The sequence below is a fragment of the Zalophus californianus genome, chromosome 4 (assembly GCF_009762305.2).
Source record: "Zalophus californianus isolate mZalCal1 chromosome 4, mZalCal1.pri.v2, whole genome shotgun sequence".
Classification (NCBI taxonomy): domain Eukaryota; kingdom Metazoa; phylum Chordata; class Mammalia; order Carnivora; family Otariidae; genus Zalophus; species Zalophus californianus.
The window spans coordinates 191,041,859-191,056,468 of NC_045598.1; the positions used below are offsets into that span (position 1 = coordinate 191,041,859).

Here is a 14,610-nt window from a genome sequence, read left to right on the forward strand (position 1 = left end):
GGCGCGCGTGCGCACTGAGCCCCCGCCCCGCAGGGGTTGCTGGGCGGGGCGACGGGGGCGTGCGGCGCGCGGGAGCCGGAGCTGGAGCGGCGCGGCGGCCTGGAAGATGTGGCGGCCGGTGAGTTCCCAGCCCGGCGCGGCCGGGCGCCGCTCCCGCAGGCCCCGTCAGCCTCCGTCCGGAGCCCTGGCGCCGCCCCGAGCCGCCCCGGCCTGGGCCGCGTCGGGGACCGTCAGGGCTCCTGGGGGCGGGCGTCCTTCACCGTTGTCGGAGCCCCGGTTCTTCGCGGTGGCGACCCCTCGACCGTGCTGGGGGGGCGCCCGGCCCCCCCCCCCCGGAGGGCCCGCCGCCGGGACTGCCCGCGGGCACGCCCCAGAGGCCGCTCGCTCGCCGCGACAGAAGCTGCCCCCGAGACAGCCCCGTGTGTTCCGCTCGTGGACACCCCTCCCGACGCTTCTCCCGGCGCCCACGTCTGCCTTAGAGCCCCCGCCGCTCCACCCTGTGCGGCAGCCCCGGGCCCGAGGCCCCGGTCTCCAGCCCAGCTCCCGTCACCCTGCGCCGGCGCCCGCCGCCCGGCTTCTGAGCAGAGGACGGAGGGCGTGGGGGCCGCAGCGTCGGTGCCGGGCTCCCGCGGCGCAGCCAGCCCTGGAAAGCGCTCCCCTCGCCGGCCTTCCTGGACTTCTGCCCGACCCTAGGCTGTCCTCCTAGCCCCTGAGAGTGCCGCTGCGCTTCCCGCTCTCTGCGCAGTGGGGCCTCGATGTTGTATCTCTGAAAAAGGTGTATCAGCACCTTTTTTTTTTTTAAAGCTTTTACCTATTTATTTGACACAGAGACAGAGACAGCGAGAGAGGGAGCACAAGCAGGGGGAGCGGGGGAGGGAGAGGCAGGCTTCCCGCCGAGCAGGGAGCCCGATGCGGGGCTCGATCCCAGGACCCCGGGATCACGACCTGAGCCGAGGGCAGACGCTCAACGACTGCGCCACCCAGGCGCCCCGGGATCAGCACCTTTTAAACCTGGGGTCATAAGCACTGACCCCGCTCCCACCCACTCTGGCCCCAGGAATCCGTCGTTTTCCTCATAGGGTTTAGAGCTGAAAAGACAGGATTTATCAGCCTTTTCAACTTGGAGTTTTCTACAGGGCTTGTATTTTTCTAGTAAGCCTAGCCTTGTAGGGTTAGATATAAACAGTATGGATGCGTTTCTTTTTTTTTTTTAAACTTAGATTTAATTAACATATAGCATATTATTGGTTTCAGAGGTAGAGGTCAGTGATTCATCAGTCTTATACAACACTCAGTGCTGGTTCCATCACGTGCCCTCCTTCATGCCCATCCCCCAGTTACCCCATTCCCCTGACCCCCACTCCCCTCCAGCAACCCTGTTTGTTTGCTATGATTAAGAGTCTCTTATGGTTTGTCTCCCTCTCTGGTTTTCTTGTTTCCTTTTTCCCTCCCTTCCTCTATGATCCTCTGTGTTGTTTCTTAAATTCCACATATTGGTGAGATCATATGATAATTGTCTTTCTTTGCTTGACTTATTTCACTTAGCATAATGCCCTCCAGTTCCATCCACATCATGGCAAATGGTAGGTATTCATCCTTTCTGATGGCTGCATAATATTCCATTGTGTATATATACCACCTCTTCTTTATCCATTCATCTGTCGAGGGACATCTTGGCTCTTTCCACAGTTTGGCTATTGTGGACATTGCTGCTATAAACATAGGGGTGCACGTGCCCCATCGGATCCCTACATTTGTATCTTTGGGGTAAATACCCAGTAGTGCAATTGCTGGGTCATACGGTAGCTCTATTTTCAACTTTTTGAGGAGCCTCCATACTGTTTTCCAGAGTGGCTGCACCAGCTTGCATTCCCACCAACAGTGTAGGAGGGTTCCCCTTTCTCCGCATCCCCGCCAACATCTGTCGTTTCCTGACTTGTTAATTTTAGCCATTCTGACTGGTGTGAGGTGGTATCTCATTGTGGTTTTGATTTGTATTTCCCTGATGCCAAGTGATGTTGAGCACTTTTTCTTGTGTCTGTTGGCCATTTGGATGTCTTTGGAGAAATGTCTGTCCGTGTCTTCTGCCTATTTCTGTCTCATTGTTAGTGTACAAAGTGCAGCTGATTCTGTGCATTGACTTAATATCCTGCTACGTTGCTGAATTCCTGTATGAGTTCTAGCAGTTCTCAGGTGGAGTCTTTTGGGTTTTCAACTTAAGTACAGATGCATTTCTGTTCATCTTTGTGACTTGCAGTGAGCAGCTGCCTTCCACAAGGGTGTTTTATGGATTGGGGTGAGGCAGAGGTAGTGTGGGAGCCAGGCAAACAGGCACTGAATTGGCCTTTAGCCCAGCACTTTACAGCTTACAAAGTGTCTGCACATATTTGGGTCACTTAATCCTCCCAACCGCTCTAAGGAGTGGGCAGGCAGGTGTTAGCTTCTGATGAGGAGCTGCTCACATCTGGTAAGTGGAGCAGAGCCCCGTAAGCTTCTGAGACCTGACTGGTGCCAAGAGGGTCATAGACCCTTGGAAAAGAAAAGGGCAGGGTATTCATGGTCCTCTAGGCCACCTCTCCTGGGCCCAGATTCCTAGGCTCACTTCCTACCTGTGGGAACATATCTGTGCCTTGGATTCCTCTCCTGTTTAAGTACACAGGGCGGTTGACCCTGCCAGGAAACAGGCGTGGTTCTGTCACCTCTGTAGTTCTTCTGGTTTGGGCCTCATCATGAGATGCAGCAGGTGCTTCTTAGTGCTGTGGGCTGGTTTGCCTGCAATGACCTTTCAACCCCTAGTGTGCTCTGTCTAATCGACAGCGTGGCAGGGAAGCGGGTAGCTCAGCCTGTTGGTGACCTTTGTAATACCTATTTGGGTCTCACTACTCAGAGCCTTTTTTCCCCCCTACTTTATACGTTGTTAGCTGAGTTCCAGACGAGCACTCTGTTTCTGCAGGCAGGCTGTGCACACACTCTAAGAAAGCACGAGAAGGGGGCGCCTGGGTGGCTCAGTCGTTAAGCGGCTGCCTTTGGCTCAGGTCCCTGGGATCGAGCCCCGCATTGGGCTCCTTGCTCAGTGGAGAGCCTGCTTCTCCCTCTCCTTCTGCCTGCCTGCCACTCCCCCTGCTCGTGCTCTCTCTCTTACTATCTCTCCGTGTGTCAAATAAATAAGTAAAAAATCTTTAAAAAAAAAAAAAAAAAAAAAGAGGGTGCCTGGGTGGCTCAGTTGGTTAAGCGACTGCCTTCAGCTCAGGTCATGATCCTGGAGTCCCGGGATTGAGTCCCGCATCGGGCTCCCTGCTCAATGGGGAGTCTGCTTCTCCCTCTGACCCTCCCCCCTCTCATGCTCTCTCCATCTCATTCTCTCTCTCAAATAAATAAATAAATAAATCTAAAAAAAATAAAAAAGAAAAAGAAAGAAAGAAAGAAGCAAGCAAGCAAGCAAGCATGAGAGACTGGTGTAGAGAAGGTCCATTTCATCTTGTCCAAACTGGAAGGCTTTGAGGTGGTGGGTGCAGAGACAAGTGTAAGCTAGGGCTGTCCCAGGCAAGCCAGGGCATGTAGTTGTCCTGGTGAGAAGGCACTGGTGCCTGAGGGAGCAGCCTGGCGATCCACAGCTCTTTCTTTGCCTGTTTGCTGACATGTTCTGGTGCTTAAGCTCTGGGTGTGATTTGAGTTATATGTGATGTGCTGGAAATTGCCCTGGACTGGTTCCTGGAAGATCTGGCTATAGGTTCTGTCCCATATTTATAGTCATGTGACTTCTTTGGGCTTCGGGCATGTCTCTTGGATGGTGGGGATAGTTTGAGGAGCACTGGCCGTCCCAGACTGGAAGGAGCCAGATACTTGAATGGGCCTGTGGACCGTGGTAGGGGCTCCGGAGTTGTCGGCGTGAGGCCTCATCCTTGGAGTCCTGTGCAGAGCCAGGCTGCTGCAAGGGCCGCTGCCGTCCCTTACCTGCCCATGGCCTTCTTCATATTGCTCACCTAGTATTCAGGGTTGGGCCGTGTGGGGTTCTGGTTCATTCTGTCACCATTTATCTCAATTCAGCAAGCCTTCATGGAGTTCCTGCTTTATCTAATAAGCACTGCACTAGATCCTAGAAGCACAGAGATGATTAAGAGGTGGACCCTGCACAGTCTGGTGGGGGAACAGAGACTAAACTAACAGTCACACTCCGGTGCGATAAGGATGGTGGGAGAGGCGTGTACAACTTGCAGAGGCAGATGGGGGGATGAGGGACAGGACTGGGGAATTAGGGGCTGGCGAAGGGCATTCCAGGCCCCTGGGCCTGGTGCTGTGTAGGCTGTCCAGGTTCTACCAGAGGGACCTTTGTTATGGGAGTGTGAGTGAAGAGTCACTCACTGCTGGGAAATGAATTGGGGAATGACGAGATGCAGCCCGAGTCCTTATTGCTGCAACGGCATCTAAGAAAGCAGAAACTGGTACTGGGGACTGCGGCCAGGGGCAGTTACCTTTCTGGCCTTGCCCCTTCTGAGGCTTGGGGCGCAGCCAGGGCCTTGTGCTTTAGTGTAAAATAATTCAGAGTTAGCGTGCTCCTCTGTGAAAGGACACGGGTGTGGCCCCTCTTGCTCAGCCCTCATGGGTATCTGGAGGGTCTGGGGCTCTTGTGATGCTGGGTTTAGCCTGCAGTCTTGGGGCAGCCATGCCTGGGCTCTGGCATGTTACATTCCCTGCCATCCCTTGCTTCAGCCTTGGTGCTTGCAGCCTCCGAATCATGAGGCCTTTCTCTCTGCTTCTCCAGTTTATTGGCTAGAATAGCTCACAAATCTTTCCTTTCCTTCCCTTCCCCTTCCCTTTCCCTTCCCTTTCCCTCCCCCTTTCCCTTCCTTTCCCTTTTTGAATGCTTATGTCTCAGAATAATCATTGTCGGTCAGCTTTGGCCACTTTCCTTCTTTGTCTGCGGCGGCGGTGCTTCTGAACCCACGAACACCACTGGAACTTTGCAGCAAACCTTGCTGTCCTTTCACTCGCTCCTGCCCTTCTGCTCCTATTAAGTAAAGCATTTCTTCATATTCTATATGTAACCTATCTCCAAGTTTTACATATGTTGGAAATAGTCTCTTTTATCTTCTGGACTAAGTGCTGTTTTTTTTCTCCTGAAAAAGCTGTGGGAAGCTGATGATCTGTTAACATAAATAGTTAAATTTAATCTAGCAAGTATGTACTTCTTCGTGTTAGGTGGAGCGGACTCCTGGGGGCAGGGCTATTGGCAGGAGAGTAAGGGCATGGGGACAAGCAGGTGGCATGGCACAGTGAGCAGGAGAGCTGTGGAGAGTAGCTGCTCCTTGATCCCAGAATGACCTCAGCATGCCCATCTGCCTGGTCTGTCGTGTGGGCTGGGCACAGTGCAGAGGGCTTTGCAAATATTCACTTGACCCGTATGTGAACAGTACAGTGGTCCTTGCTTTATAGACAGTGAAACTGAGGTGCAGAGAGGGAGGTAGCTTGCTCTCACTGCACAGCTAGTACTTGCTGGAGTCTCCAGCTCAGCAGTCTGTGTTTAGTCTACCCCTTCTCAGCCTTGGCTCTACCTGAGTCTCTAGGGCAGGGCCATCCTGGGCACTGTCTGGTGTTGGGCAGTGTCCCTGGCCTCCACCCGTTCAATGCTAAGAGCACCCCTTTTCCCAGGTTGTGACAACTAAGAGTGTCTCCAGACAATGCCAGATGTCTTGGGCACACAGTTGCCCCTGGTGAGTACCCCTGCCCTGCCCTAGCTGCCTCATCTTCAAAATGCCACCTTCCTAGGATATGGAGAAGAAGGAACCCTCCTACACTGCTGGTGGGAATGCAAGCTGGTGCAGCCACTCTGGAGAACAGTATGGAGGTTCCTCAAAAAGTTAAAATAGAGCTACCCTATCACCCAGCAATTGCACTATTAGCTATTTACCCAAAAAATACACAAAAACACTAATTCAAAGGGATACATGCACCCCTTTGTTTATAGCAGCACTACCAACAGTAGCCAAACTGTGGAAGCGGTCCAAGTGTCCATCGACTGATGATGGATGAAGAAGTGGTATATATACAATGGAATATTATTCAGCCATAAAAAGGAATGGAATCTTGGTATTTGCAACAACATGGATGGAGCTAAAGAGTAATAATGCTAAGCAAAGTAAGAGAAAGACAAATACCATATGATGTTGCTCATATGTGGAATTTAAAAAACAAAGGAGCAAAGGAAAAAACAAAAGAGACAAAGCAAGAAACAGACTCTTTTAAGTATAGAGAATGGATGGTCCCCAGAGGGGAGGAAGATGGGGGGATGGGAAACAGGTGGTGGGGATCAAGGAGTGCGCTTGTGATGAGCACCAGGTGATGTGTGTAAGTGTTGAATCACTGTATGTTAACTATGCTGGAAGTAAAATAAAAACTTAAAATAGGGGCGCCTGGGTGGCTCAGTTGGTTGACCATCTGACTTGATTTTGGTTCAGGTCATAATCTCAGAGTGGTGAGATGGAGCCCCATGTCAGGCTCTGTGCTGGGCGTGGATCCTGCTTAAGATTCTTTCCCTCTCCCTCTGCCCCTTCCATGCCCTCCCTCTCTCCCTCTCAAAAACAAACAACAACAAGAAACCAAAAACAACTTAAAAATGCATGACAATAATATAAAAGGAAGGTTAAAAACAGAATTGACAGTGTAGTAAAGTATTTGCAACTGGGGGAGGCGGTAAAAGTAATTATTTGTATTAGACTGTATTAGGTAAGGGATTTACAGTTTAGTCATTTATGTAACTATATAAAGCTTTGTATGTGATTGCAATAAGTTTATAAAGGAAACAATAGGGTAATAAAACAGTGCCACCTTCCTGACTGGGACCGGGAAGAGCATAGCAGCCGCCTGCCACTTTGGTCATGAGAACGTTTAAATACAGGGACAAGCTGACAGCATGGTCCTACATAGTTAACTGTCCCGATACCCACACCTAGACCCACCCACTATGAATATCTTGCTCTAGCTGTTCCTATTTCTACTTGAAACCATATATTTTGTTGTCATTGGACCATTTGAAAGTAAGTTGCAGACATTTTGACACAATCTAAACATTTCAACATGCATCCGCTAAACATCATTCTCACTTAACTTAATCGTGCCTAGGAGCGTGAGCAGTCATTCCCGGATGTCTGTCGTACTCTGACCAGCTTGTCCCAGGACTGGGTTTATAGGAGCTTTCCTGCAGCCTGAGGTGCGCCCAGGCGTCTTGTCTGTCTAGCCTCCCAGTCTACAACGGTCTTCCCACATTTTTCCTGTGATTGTTTTTTAACTTATCGTTATAAAAAATTGCAAATATTGGAGTGCCTGTGTGGCTCAGTTGGCTAAGTGTCCAATTCTTTTTTTTTGGAGAGAGAACTCACGCAAGCAGGGGGAGGGGCAGAAGGAGCTGGAGAAACAGACTCCCCGCTGAGCAGCGAGCCCGACGCGGGACTCGTCCCAGGACTCCCGGGATCATGACCTGAGCTGAACGTAGTAGGCGTCTAATTCTTGATTTCGGCCCAGGTCATGATCCAAGGGTCACGGGATCGAGTCCCGTGTCAGGCTTCTCGCTCAGTGGGGAGTCCCTTGTCTCCCTCCCCCTCCGCTTGCTCTCTCTCAAATAAATAAATCTTTAAAAAATCTTGCAAATATTTATAGAAGCAAAGAATTGATTAACGACTGTGCCTAGTACCAGTGTTCCCCACTCATGAATCCTAACGACTTTCTGAAGAGGCCAGGCTGTTTAAAGGATGCCCCGCACCCTGGAGCCACTTGCTGGACTTGCTCAGGGCCACTGACAACGAGTGCTGAGCTCCAGTGGCTGGCGGCTGGTGGCTGTTGTCAATTCTTACTCAGTGGCCTTGCAGTCTCCTTGAGGTCAGAATCACAGCACGGCCCTCACTGGCCAGAGCTCCAGGCACCGCAGCACTCCCTGGCTCTCAGGCACCAGCCTTGGGCCATCTTGCCAGTTGCTCACACTTGCCTTGAATCCACTTGGCTCCATCACCCAGCACCCTCCTCCTGGACTGACCTCCCCAGCACAGGGCCCACTCCCTGCAGGAAAACCCCAGGGCCCCTCGGGATGCTCTGCCTGACTCTGGCTCACTTTGCCGCCTGCTCTTTTTGGGCACCCCCCACCTGTGAGCATACAGTATGTTTTCCAGCCTTTCACATAGGCCTCTCCGCCCCAGAAATGCCCTGCGCGGTCCTGGCTTCAGGCCTCTACTGAGCCCACATTCTCTGTACAGAAGACCTTCTCTGGTGTTCATGGGGAGGTCCTACTCACTGCCGGGTGGCAGCGCCTTCCCTCCCTTGTGCCCCATGCCGTCCCTGTGTCTTGGCTTTGCATCTGTCCGTGGCCCCTGGTTGCATACAGGACCCAGTGTCACACGGGGCATCTCTGGCAGGGTTTGTGTGATGGGTGTATGTGGTAGAAGGTTGGAATCAGGTGAGGGGTACGGGGAGGGAGGGGCTGAAGGCCTTGAAGAGAACGGGCAGGGGCTGGACGGAGCCTGGACAGAGATGCATCTGAGGGGAGTGGATGGTGTGGGCAGCGCTTTCCTTCCTGGCACACCTGCTTGTTGTCACAAACCCTTGGGATCCCAGTGTGGAACCAGCCATGCTGCAGGGACTCTCTAATGTTCTGAGTGACTATCCACCAGATATCTGTGGTCACAGATGCTCATCCTCTGGGCTTCCTCTTCTGCTGCTGAGCCTCAGCATAGCTGTGTGCACGTGGCCGAGTCAGGTTGTGCGGGCCAGAGGGCTGGGGCGGGGGGAGGGGGCTGTGCTATCCTGCTCTCTTGCACAGGAAGCCTAGGGGCTCTTCCTGCCGCTGGTCCTCACCTCCTGTCTGCCTGCGCTGCCGTTCTCGCCTCTGTGGGGTTTCCTTGAGGATCTGCACTCGCTGTGTGTGGCCTTGCTGAGCAGAGGTTTTCTGTCAGCCTGTGTTCTCTTGGGACAATAGGTCATGGACCTTTTCCTTTGACTTTTGTCTTGTTTTGCAGTCCTTGAAATGGTCTCCAGGGCTGTGTGTTTTGGCCAGAAAATGACTGGAAAGTCAGTCCTTTATTTGGTCCAGGGTTCATGATAAAAATGTTAACATCTGTGCCATGGGTCATGACTTACTATGCGTAACCTTTTTTTTCCCTAAAAAGAATTTGCAGTTGGCAGTTTGTGGTTGAGGAACTCTTAAGACCCCATAATTCAAGTAAGATTGGGAGACCAGGGTTGTCAGTGAGCGTAGGAGAGCCATGTTTCTGTGGTCACTGGAATAAGCCAGCGCTGCGCCGTCCCCGTGGTACCTGTGGCACGTCTTCCACTTGGCCTTCCCTGCCGTCCTCCAGGTCTCCGCCGCTGGGGTCCTAGCAGGTCTTCTCAGAACGACCACCTACACAGGGTCCCTTTTACTGCCTCTGGTCTTCTTGAGTCTGACATCTTTCTGACTGTGTGATGAAGCATTATTGATCATTCCTTTGGAAATTCAGAATGACTTCCTGAGGCTGGTGGTCAGTGGGCTGAGCAACAGACAAATAGGGAGAGGTCCCGGGGCCCCGAGGAGAGGGTCCAAGGCCGCGACGGAAGGGATGCACAGAGGTGGGCGTTTCCAATGACCTGTCGTGGTGCCCCGAGGCAGAAGCTCCTGGTGCCAACAGTGTGGCCTTGCCTTCTCTCGTGTCATTCTTGGATCTCGGCCTTGCTCTCCAGAGGAGGGATTGTCCCGCATTCCTGCACCAAACATGTAGGCCTGGCCCCGAGCACATCCCTGCAAGTGCTGACAGGCGCTGATGGCATATTTGGGTACAGGGAGGTACGGCTTGCCCCTCGGCTCCAGGCCTGTGTGACCCTGTGCTGTTTGCTCCCTTTGCAGTCACAGCTCTGCGGCTTCCACTCTGCCCTGCTGCACAGCAGGCGGAACCCCTGGCGGTCCCCCCCTGCCTTCCCCAGGAGAAACCTCAGGGTCCTGCCCGCAAGTTGGTGAGTTCTCCACAGCCCCAGGTGCCCGCTAGGGCCCGTGCCTCTTGCCAGGCAGGGATGGAAGACCTCTCTTGTGGGGCCCAAGGCTGGACTTCTCTGTGCTTCCACCCCCAAGACAGATGCGTCTGCTCCTCTGTGTGGTGGCTTGGGGTTGGTAGCCCCCTGCCCCTGCCAGGGACTGGCGCCCCTGGGGCAGGACTCCCCGACAGCAGTGGCATGAGCACACCGAGGCTGGAGCCGTGAAGAGGGGTGGGACCACTGTGGATGGGGCCAAGACAACAGGGAGAGGTAGCGAGAACTGGACGTAGGAGGGTTCCAGGCCTGAAGCCGGTGGGCGGGACAGCGGGGAGCGAGGTGGGGAGCGGCAGGAGGCTAGACTCAGGCCTGGCGGGCCACAGTGAGTCACCCAAGCGTGAACTCGCTGCCTGGTGACCTTGGGCCAGGGGCTCCTGTTGGGCTCCTGTTGGGCTCGCCCTTAGTCCCCATCACCTGGCACTTGGCAGTTCAGTTGGGCGACAGTGGTTGTAACTCCGTGCAGCATAGGAGGCCCTCGTCCGGTGAGGATCTCAGCTCTGCCTGTGAGCTGCTTCCCGTGAGGCCAAAGAGCTGCTTTCTTTGCTCACTGGCCCCTTGGAGCCTGGCATCCAAGGTATCCATGGGGCTCGGGCAAGGTGACTTGGAACACACTAGAGACCACTCGGGCCTCTGGCACCGGGGCTGCCTGCAGAGGCTTCTCGTGGAGCTGCAGCTCCCTGGGGTGGGCCAGGTTCTGTCTGAGAGTGCCCCTCAGCCTGTGGGCAGCAGAGGCCCCAGAGCCCAGGCCCGGTGGGCAGACAGGAAGTGACCTGCCCCATGCCCCGCTGTCTCCCTGCAGGTCCTTCAGGCCCCAGCCCCTATGGAGGAAGGCGCTCTCTGCCACGATGCTGGGGGTACCCCTGCTACTTGGGGCCCGCTATCTCACAGCAGAGCCTCAGGAGAAGAGAAGGATGAGGCTCGTGGTGGACGGCGTGGGGCGCTTCAGCAGGTAGAAGGGGCGGGGGCACGGCACGGCTTTCTCCCCTGCCCCCCCACCTGTCCTGAGGTGTGCGGAGCCGGAGCTGGGGCTGGGGGGGGCTGCAGGGTTTTGCTGGAACCTTCCAAGCTGCCTTCCAGACGTTCCGGTACTGCCAGGTCCACGTGGTCGTAGTGCCAACGAGCCACGCCCACGAGACGTGGCCTCTTACAGACCCCTCAGATCACCCTCGGCCAGCTGGAGGGAGAGCCGGTCAGGTTCCTGCCGGCTGGTGGGCAGACGGGCAGCTGCTCCCTCCTCTCCCTCTTCTCACCTCCACTCCCCCAAGGAGAGTTGGCACCCAGAGGGCTTTGGGGCGCAGAGGGGAGGGCTGCCATCCCTCCTCCAGTCCCAGTGACTGGTCTAGAGATGGATAGTGTCTGGTCATTAGTATTAAGGGTGCCTTAAACTGAAGGCCCTTTTCATACTCCCTTATCTACCCGTGCAAGATTCTTGGGGGGTAGGGGTGACATTCCTGTTGGAGGAATTCCTACAGCCAAGAAATCCTGAGAACCAGCTCTTGGCTTTGAGTGAAACCTCAGTCTACCCAAACGCACTGTGGGCCTGGACTGGGGGGTGCACATGGTTGCCCAGGGAAGTGGTTCGTCCTCCTTGCCTGAGGAGGCTGTGGGGTCGGGGGCTGCAGCTCTGAGCACCTGCAGCCTCTCCAACCTGGGTCCATCTCTCAGGGGAAGGCTTAGGACTACTAAGGCCTTCGGGCACTTAGCCAGAAACGTCCCTGAAATTTATGCTGATGGAGGCCATGGTCGGGTGGATGGCTGAATGCTTGGCCACTTCCTGCCATGAGGACACGACAGACTGGTCACTTCTTAACTCCTTGATGGTGGCCCCGCCCCTGCACACCTGTCTCCCTAGGTGGTCAGGTTTGCCTAAAGCACCTCGTTGCCCTCCTGGGCAGGTTCTGGGTAGTGAGTTCTCTGTCCTGTAGGGTTGTCCAGTCTCCCAGTCCTGAGGTGGATGAGGGCAGAGCCTGGAGTTGGCTCTGTCTTTTCTTCTGTGGCTCTCCACTGTGTGGGACTGGTGGGGACGGTCCCCAAGCAGCCTGCTTCCGAAATGCACACTTGGCGTGTCTGAGCTTGTCTCACATCCGCCTCCTACACGCTGCTCTTGCCCAGTGTCAGATGCCCCATCGCAGGCGCGCCTGCCTTCTCGGCTTCCTTCCTGAGAAAAGGTATTTTCACAGCTTTGCTTTCAGAGGCTGAGCTGGGGTCAGAGGGAGGCAGCTACAACTGTTCTTTTCCCAGCGTGTTCTTGTCCCCGCCGTAAGCCCCAGCCATTGCAGGACAGGCAGGCTGGGCACAGGGCGGCCACAGGGCCTCCGGAGCCAGGGTCAGTGTATGTGCCGGAGCGCAGGGACGGAGCACACGTGGGGAGCACGTCGGGGCTGGCTTCACCAGGGGAGTCGGGAGCTTGTTCTGCTGTAGGAGAGCGATCGGAACCCGTCACGAGTGTGTGAAGGCTCGGAGATGGGCGGTAGGAAGCCTGGTTCCTTGGAACGGAGAAGGGTCCTTTTTTTAAAAGATTTTATTTATCTATTTGACAGAGAGACACAGCGAGAGCAGGAACACAGCAGGGCGAGTGGGAGAGGGAGCAGCAGGCTTCCCGCGGAGCAGGGAGCCCGACGCGGGGCTCGAGCCCAGGACCCCGGGATCATGACCCGAGCCTAAAGCAGACGCTCAGTGACTGAGCCGCCCAGGCGCCCCTGGAGAAGGGTCTTAAGGACCAGGGCTGTGCTCGCTGCTCTGGGCGGTCTGCGCCCAGGCTGTTTGGACGTGTGGCTGTGTGCATGCGCACACTTACATGTGTCCATCCCTGTATCTAGCCACACACACCACACCTGCATTCACGCAGGTACTTCCCAGTACAGAGATCATTCTCATTTACTCCTTTCTCCAACTGGCAGAATCTTGGCTTTCCTTGTCCATAATTTAGTGACTTATTTGATCGGTGACCGAGTGTAGCAACTGCCCCTGCCCCTTTGCAGACCTTGCATTCCCTTTTGGACTGAATTATTCAGGAAGGAGGGAAGCCCCCTCCCCCGCTCTGTATCTCTAGGGAGCTCAGAGAATTCCCGTGTCCTTGCTCCCCCTGCCAACCGCGCTCTGTTCACAGACAGTCCCGTTCGTTCCCGGGGTCCGGCTGGGGGTGAGTGGGACAGAGCCCGTTCGTTTGTGGCGTGCAGTGCGGCACGCCTCAGGCACGCGCTGACCCGACGCTGCTCGAGCATGCTCCGTCACCACAGCTGCTGGGAGTAGCGTATACCCTAGCGGGGAGGCGGACCGGTCCGGAACCCAGCAGCCTTTTCCTTCCTCCCTTTCAGCTCTCACCCTCCTGTGGCGGGGGTGGCTGGGAGGCAGAAGGTAGAGGTTTGGCTTGACCAGTGGCCCCAGGTCCCCTCAGGGCTTCTTCCTTGAGGAAGAGGAGCCCTACACCCCTCTCATGAAGGTTTGAGGGTCTGCGGTCTGTGATGCTGGAGGCGGGCCTCAGCCCTGGTTCCTTCCCTCCCCAGAGCCAGGGCTGCCTGTCCATAGCCTGGGCCCCGGGGAGTGAGTACCCTTGCCAACATAAGGGGGGGCCCGGGTCCCCAGGACAGTGGAGAGCGCTAGGAGCCCTGCTCTGGGATCCAGCTCCCTGGAGGCTGCTGTCCAGGGACACGTGGAGAGCGCCTGGGGGCTCGGCAGGGCGCGCAGCGCAGAGGGGCCTGGGGCAAGGGCATGCCTGAGCACGGGAGCTGGGGACAGCCGCTCACTAGCCATCACCGCTGCACAGGTCTTAGGTGCTGTAAGAGAGCAGTAAGAAGCCTGGTCCTTCGGGCCTGACCCGAGCGCCCCCCACCAGCTCTTGCCCCTCCCGTCTGTGCTGGGTGCTCGGTGGTGCGTGTTCAGGCACAGGGGTGGTGTAGACCAGGAGCTGAGACTGCCCTGCTGGCAGTGCTAAGAGCAAGGACACCAGACCAGAGCCTGTCCTCTCCCTCCTGGTCCAGCCTGGAAGCCCAGCAGCCCCTGCCACATGCTCAGTCTGGGCCGGGGGTTTGGGGCGGGGGTGGGGCGGCTCTGAGGCGCTGTGCCTGCCGAGAGCTGAAGGCAGCCTCTGTCAACAGGTCTCTGAGGATAGGCCTACAGATCTCCCTGGACTACTGGTGGTGTGCAAACGTCGTCCTGCGTGGGGTGGAAGAGGTTTGTCCCTGCATCCTAGCCACAGTGGGCTCGGCCTCACAGTGGGAGAAGAGGGGGGGATGGTGACACGCTAGATGAAGGTGGGTGCCGGGGGCACTGAGGAGGCGCCTGCCCGCCCGCCCCCATCCCTTCCCTCCATGCCTGTGGTCAGAACAGCCCGGGGTACTTGGAGGTGATGTCTGCATGTCACCAGCGGGCGGCTGACGCCCTGGTCGCCGGGGCCATCAGCAACGGGGGCCTGTACGTGAAGCTGGGCCAGGGGCTGTGCTCCTTCAACCACCTGCTGCCCCCGGAGTATATCAGGACTCTACGTGTGCTGGAGGACAGGGCCCTCACGCGCGGGTTCCAGGAGGTGAGCCCTGCACTTGGGCTGGGGGCTCTGGCAGTGCC

The 14,610-nt window shown here is 55.8% G+C and overlaps 1 protein-coding gene across 6 annotated transcripts in view; it reads left to right on the forward strand.

Annotated features, from left to right (window-relative positions):
• Nucleotides 1–14,610, forward strand: part of ADCK5 (aarF domain containing kinase 5) — a 16,807-nt gene continuing 2,197 nt past the window's right edge. For 3 of the 6 annotated variants that reach the window (XM_027600734.2, XM_027600740.2, XM_027600750.2), the window contains exons 1-5: nucleotides 1–118; nucleotides 9,866–9,972; nucleotides 10,847–10,996; nucleotides 14,145–14,220; nucleotides 14,372–14,572. In XM_027600734.2, the coding sequence (XP_027456535.2) occupies nucleotides 107–118; nucleotides 9,866–9,972; nucleotides 10,847–10,996; nucleotides 14,145–14,220; nucleotides 14,372–14,572 (546 nt within the window). In that variant the 5' untranslated portion in view covers nucleotides 1–106. The remainder of the gene's footprint in view (nucleotides 119–9,865; nucleotides 9,973–10,846; nucleotides 10,997–14,144; nucleotides 14,221–14,371; nucleotides 14,573–14,610) is intronic. The other 3 variants (XM_027600756.2, XM_027600768.2, XM_027600765.2) reach the window with 3 other exon arrangements.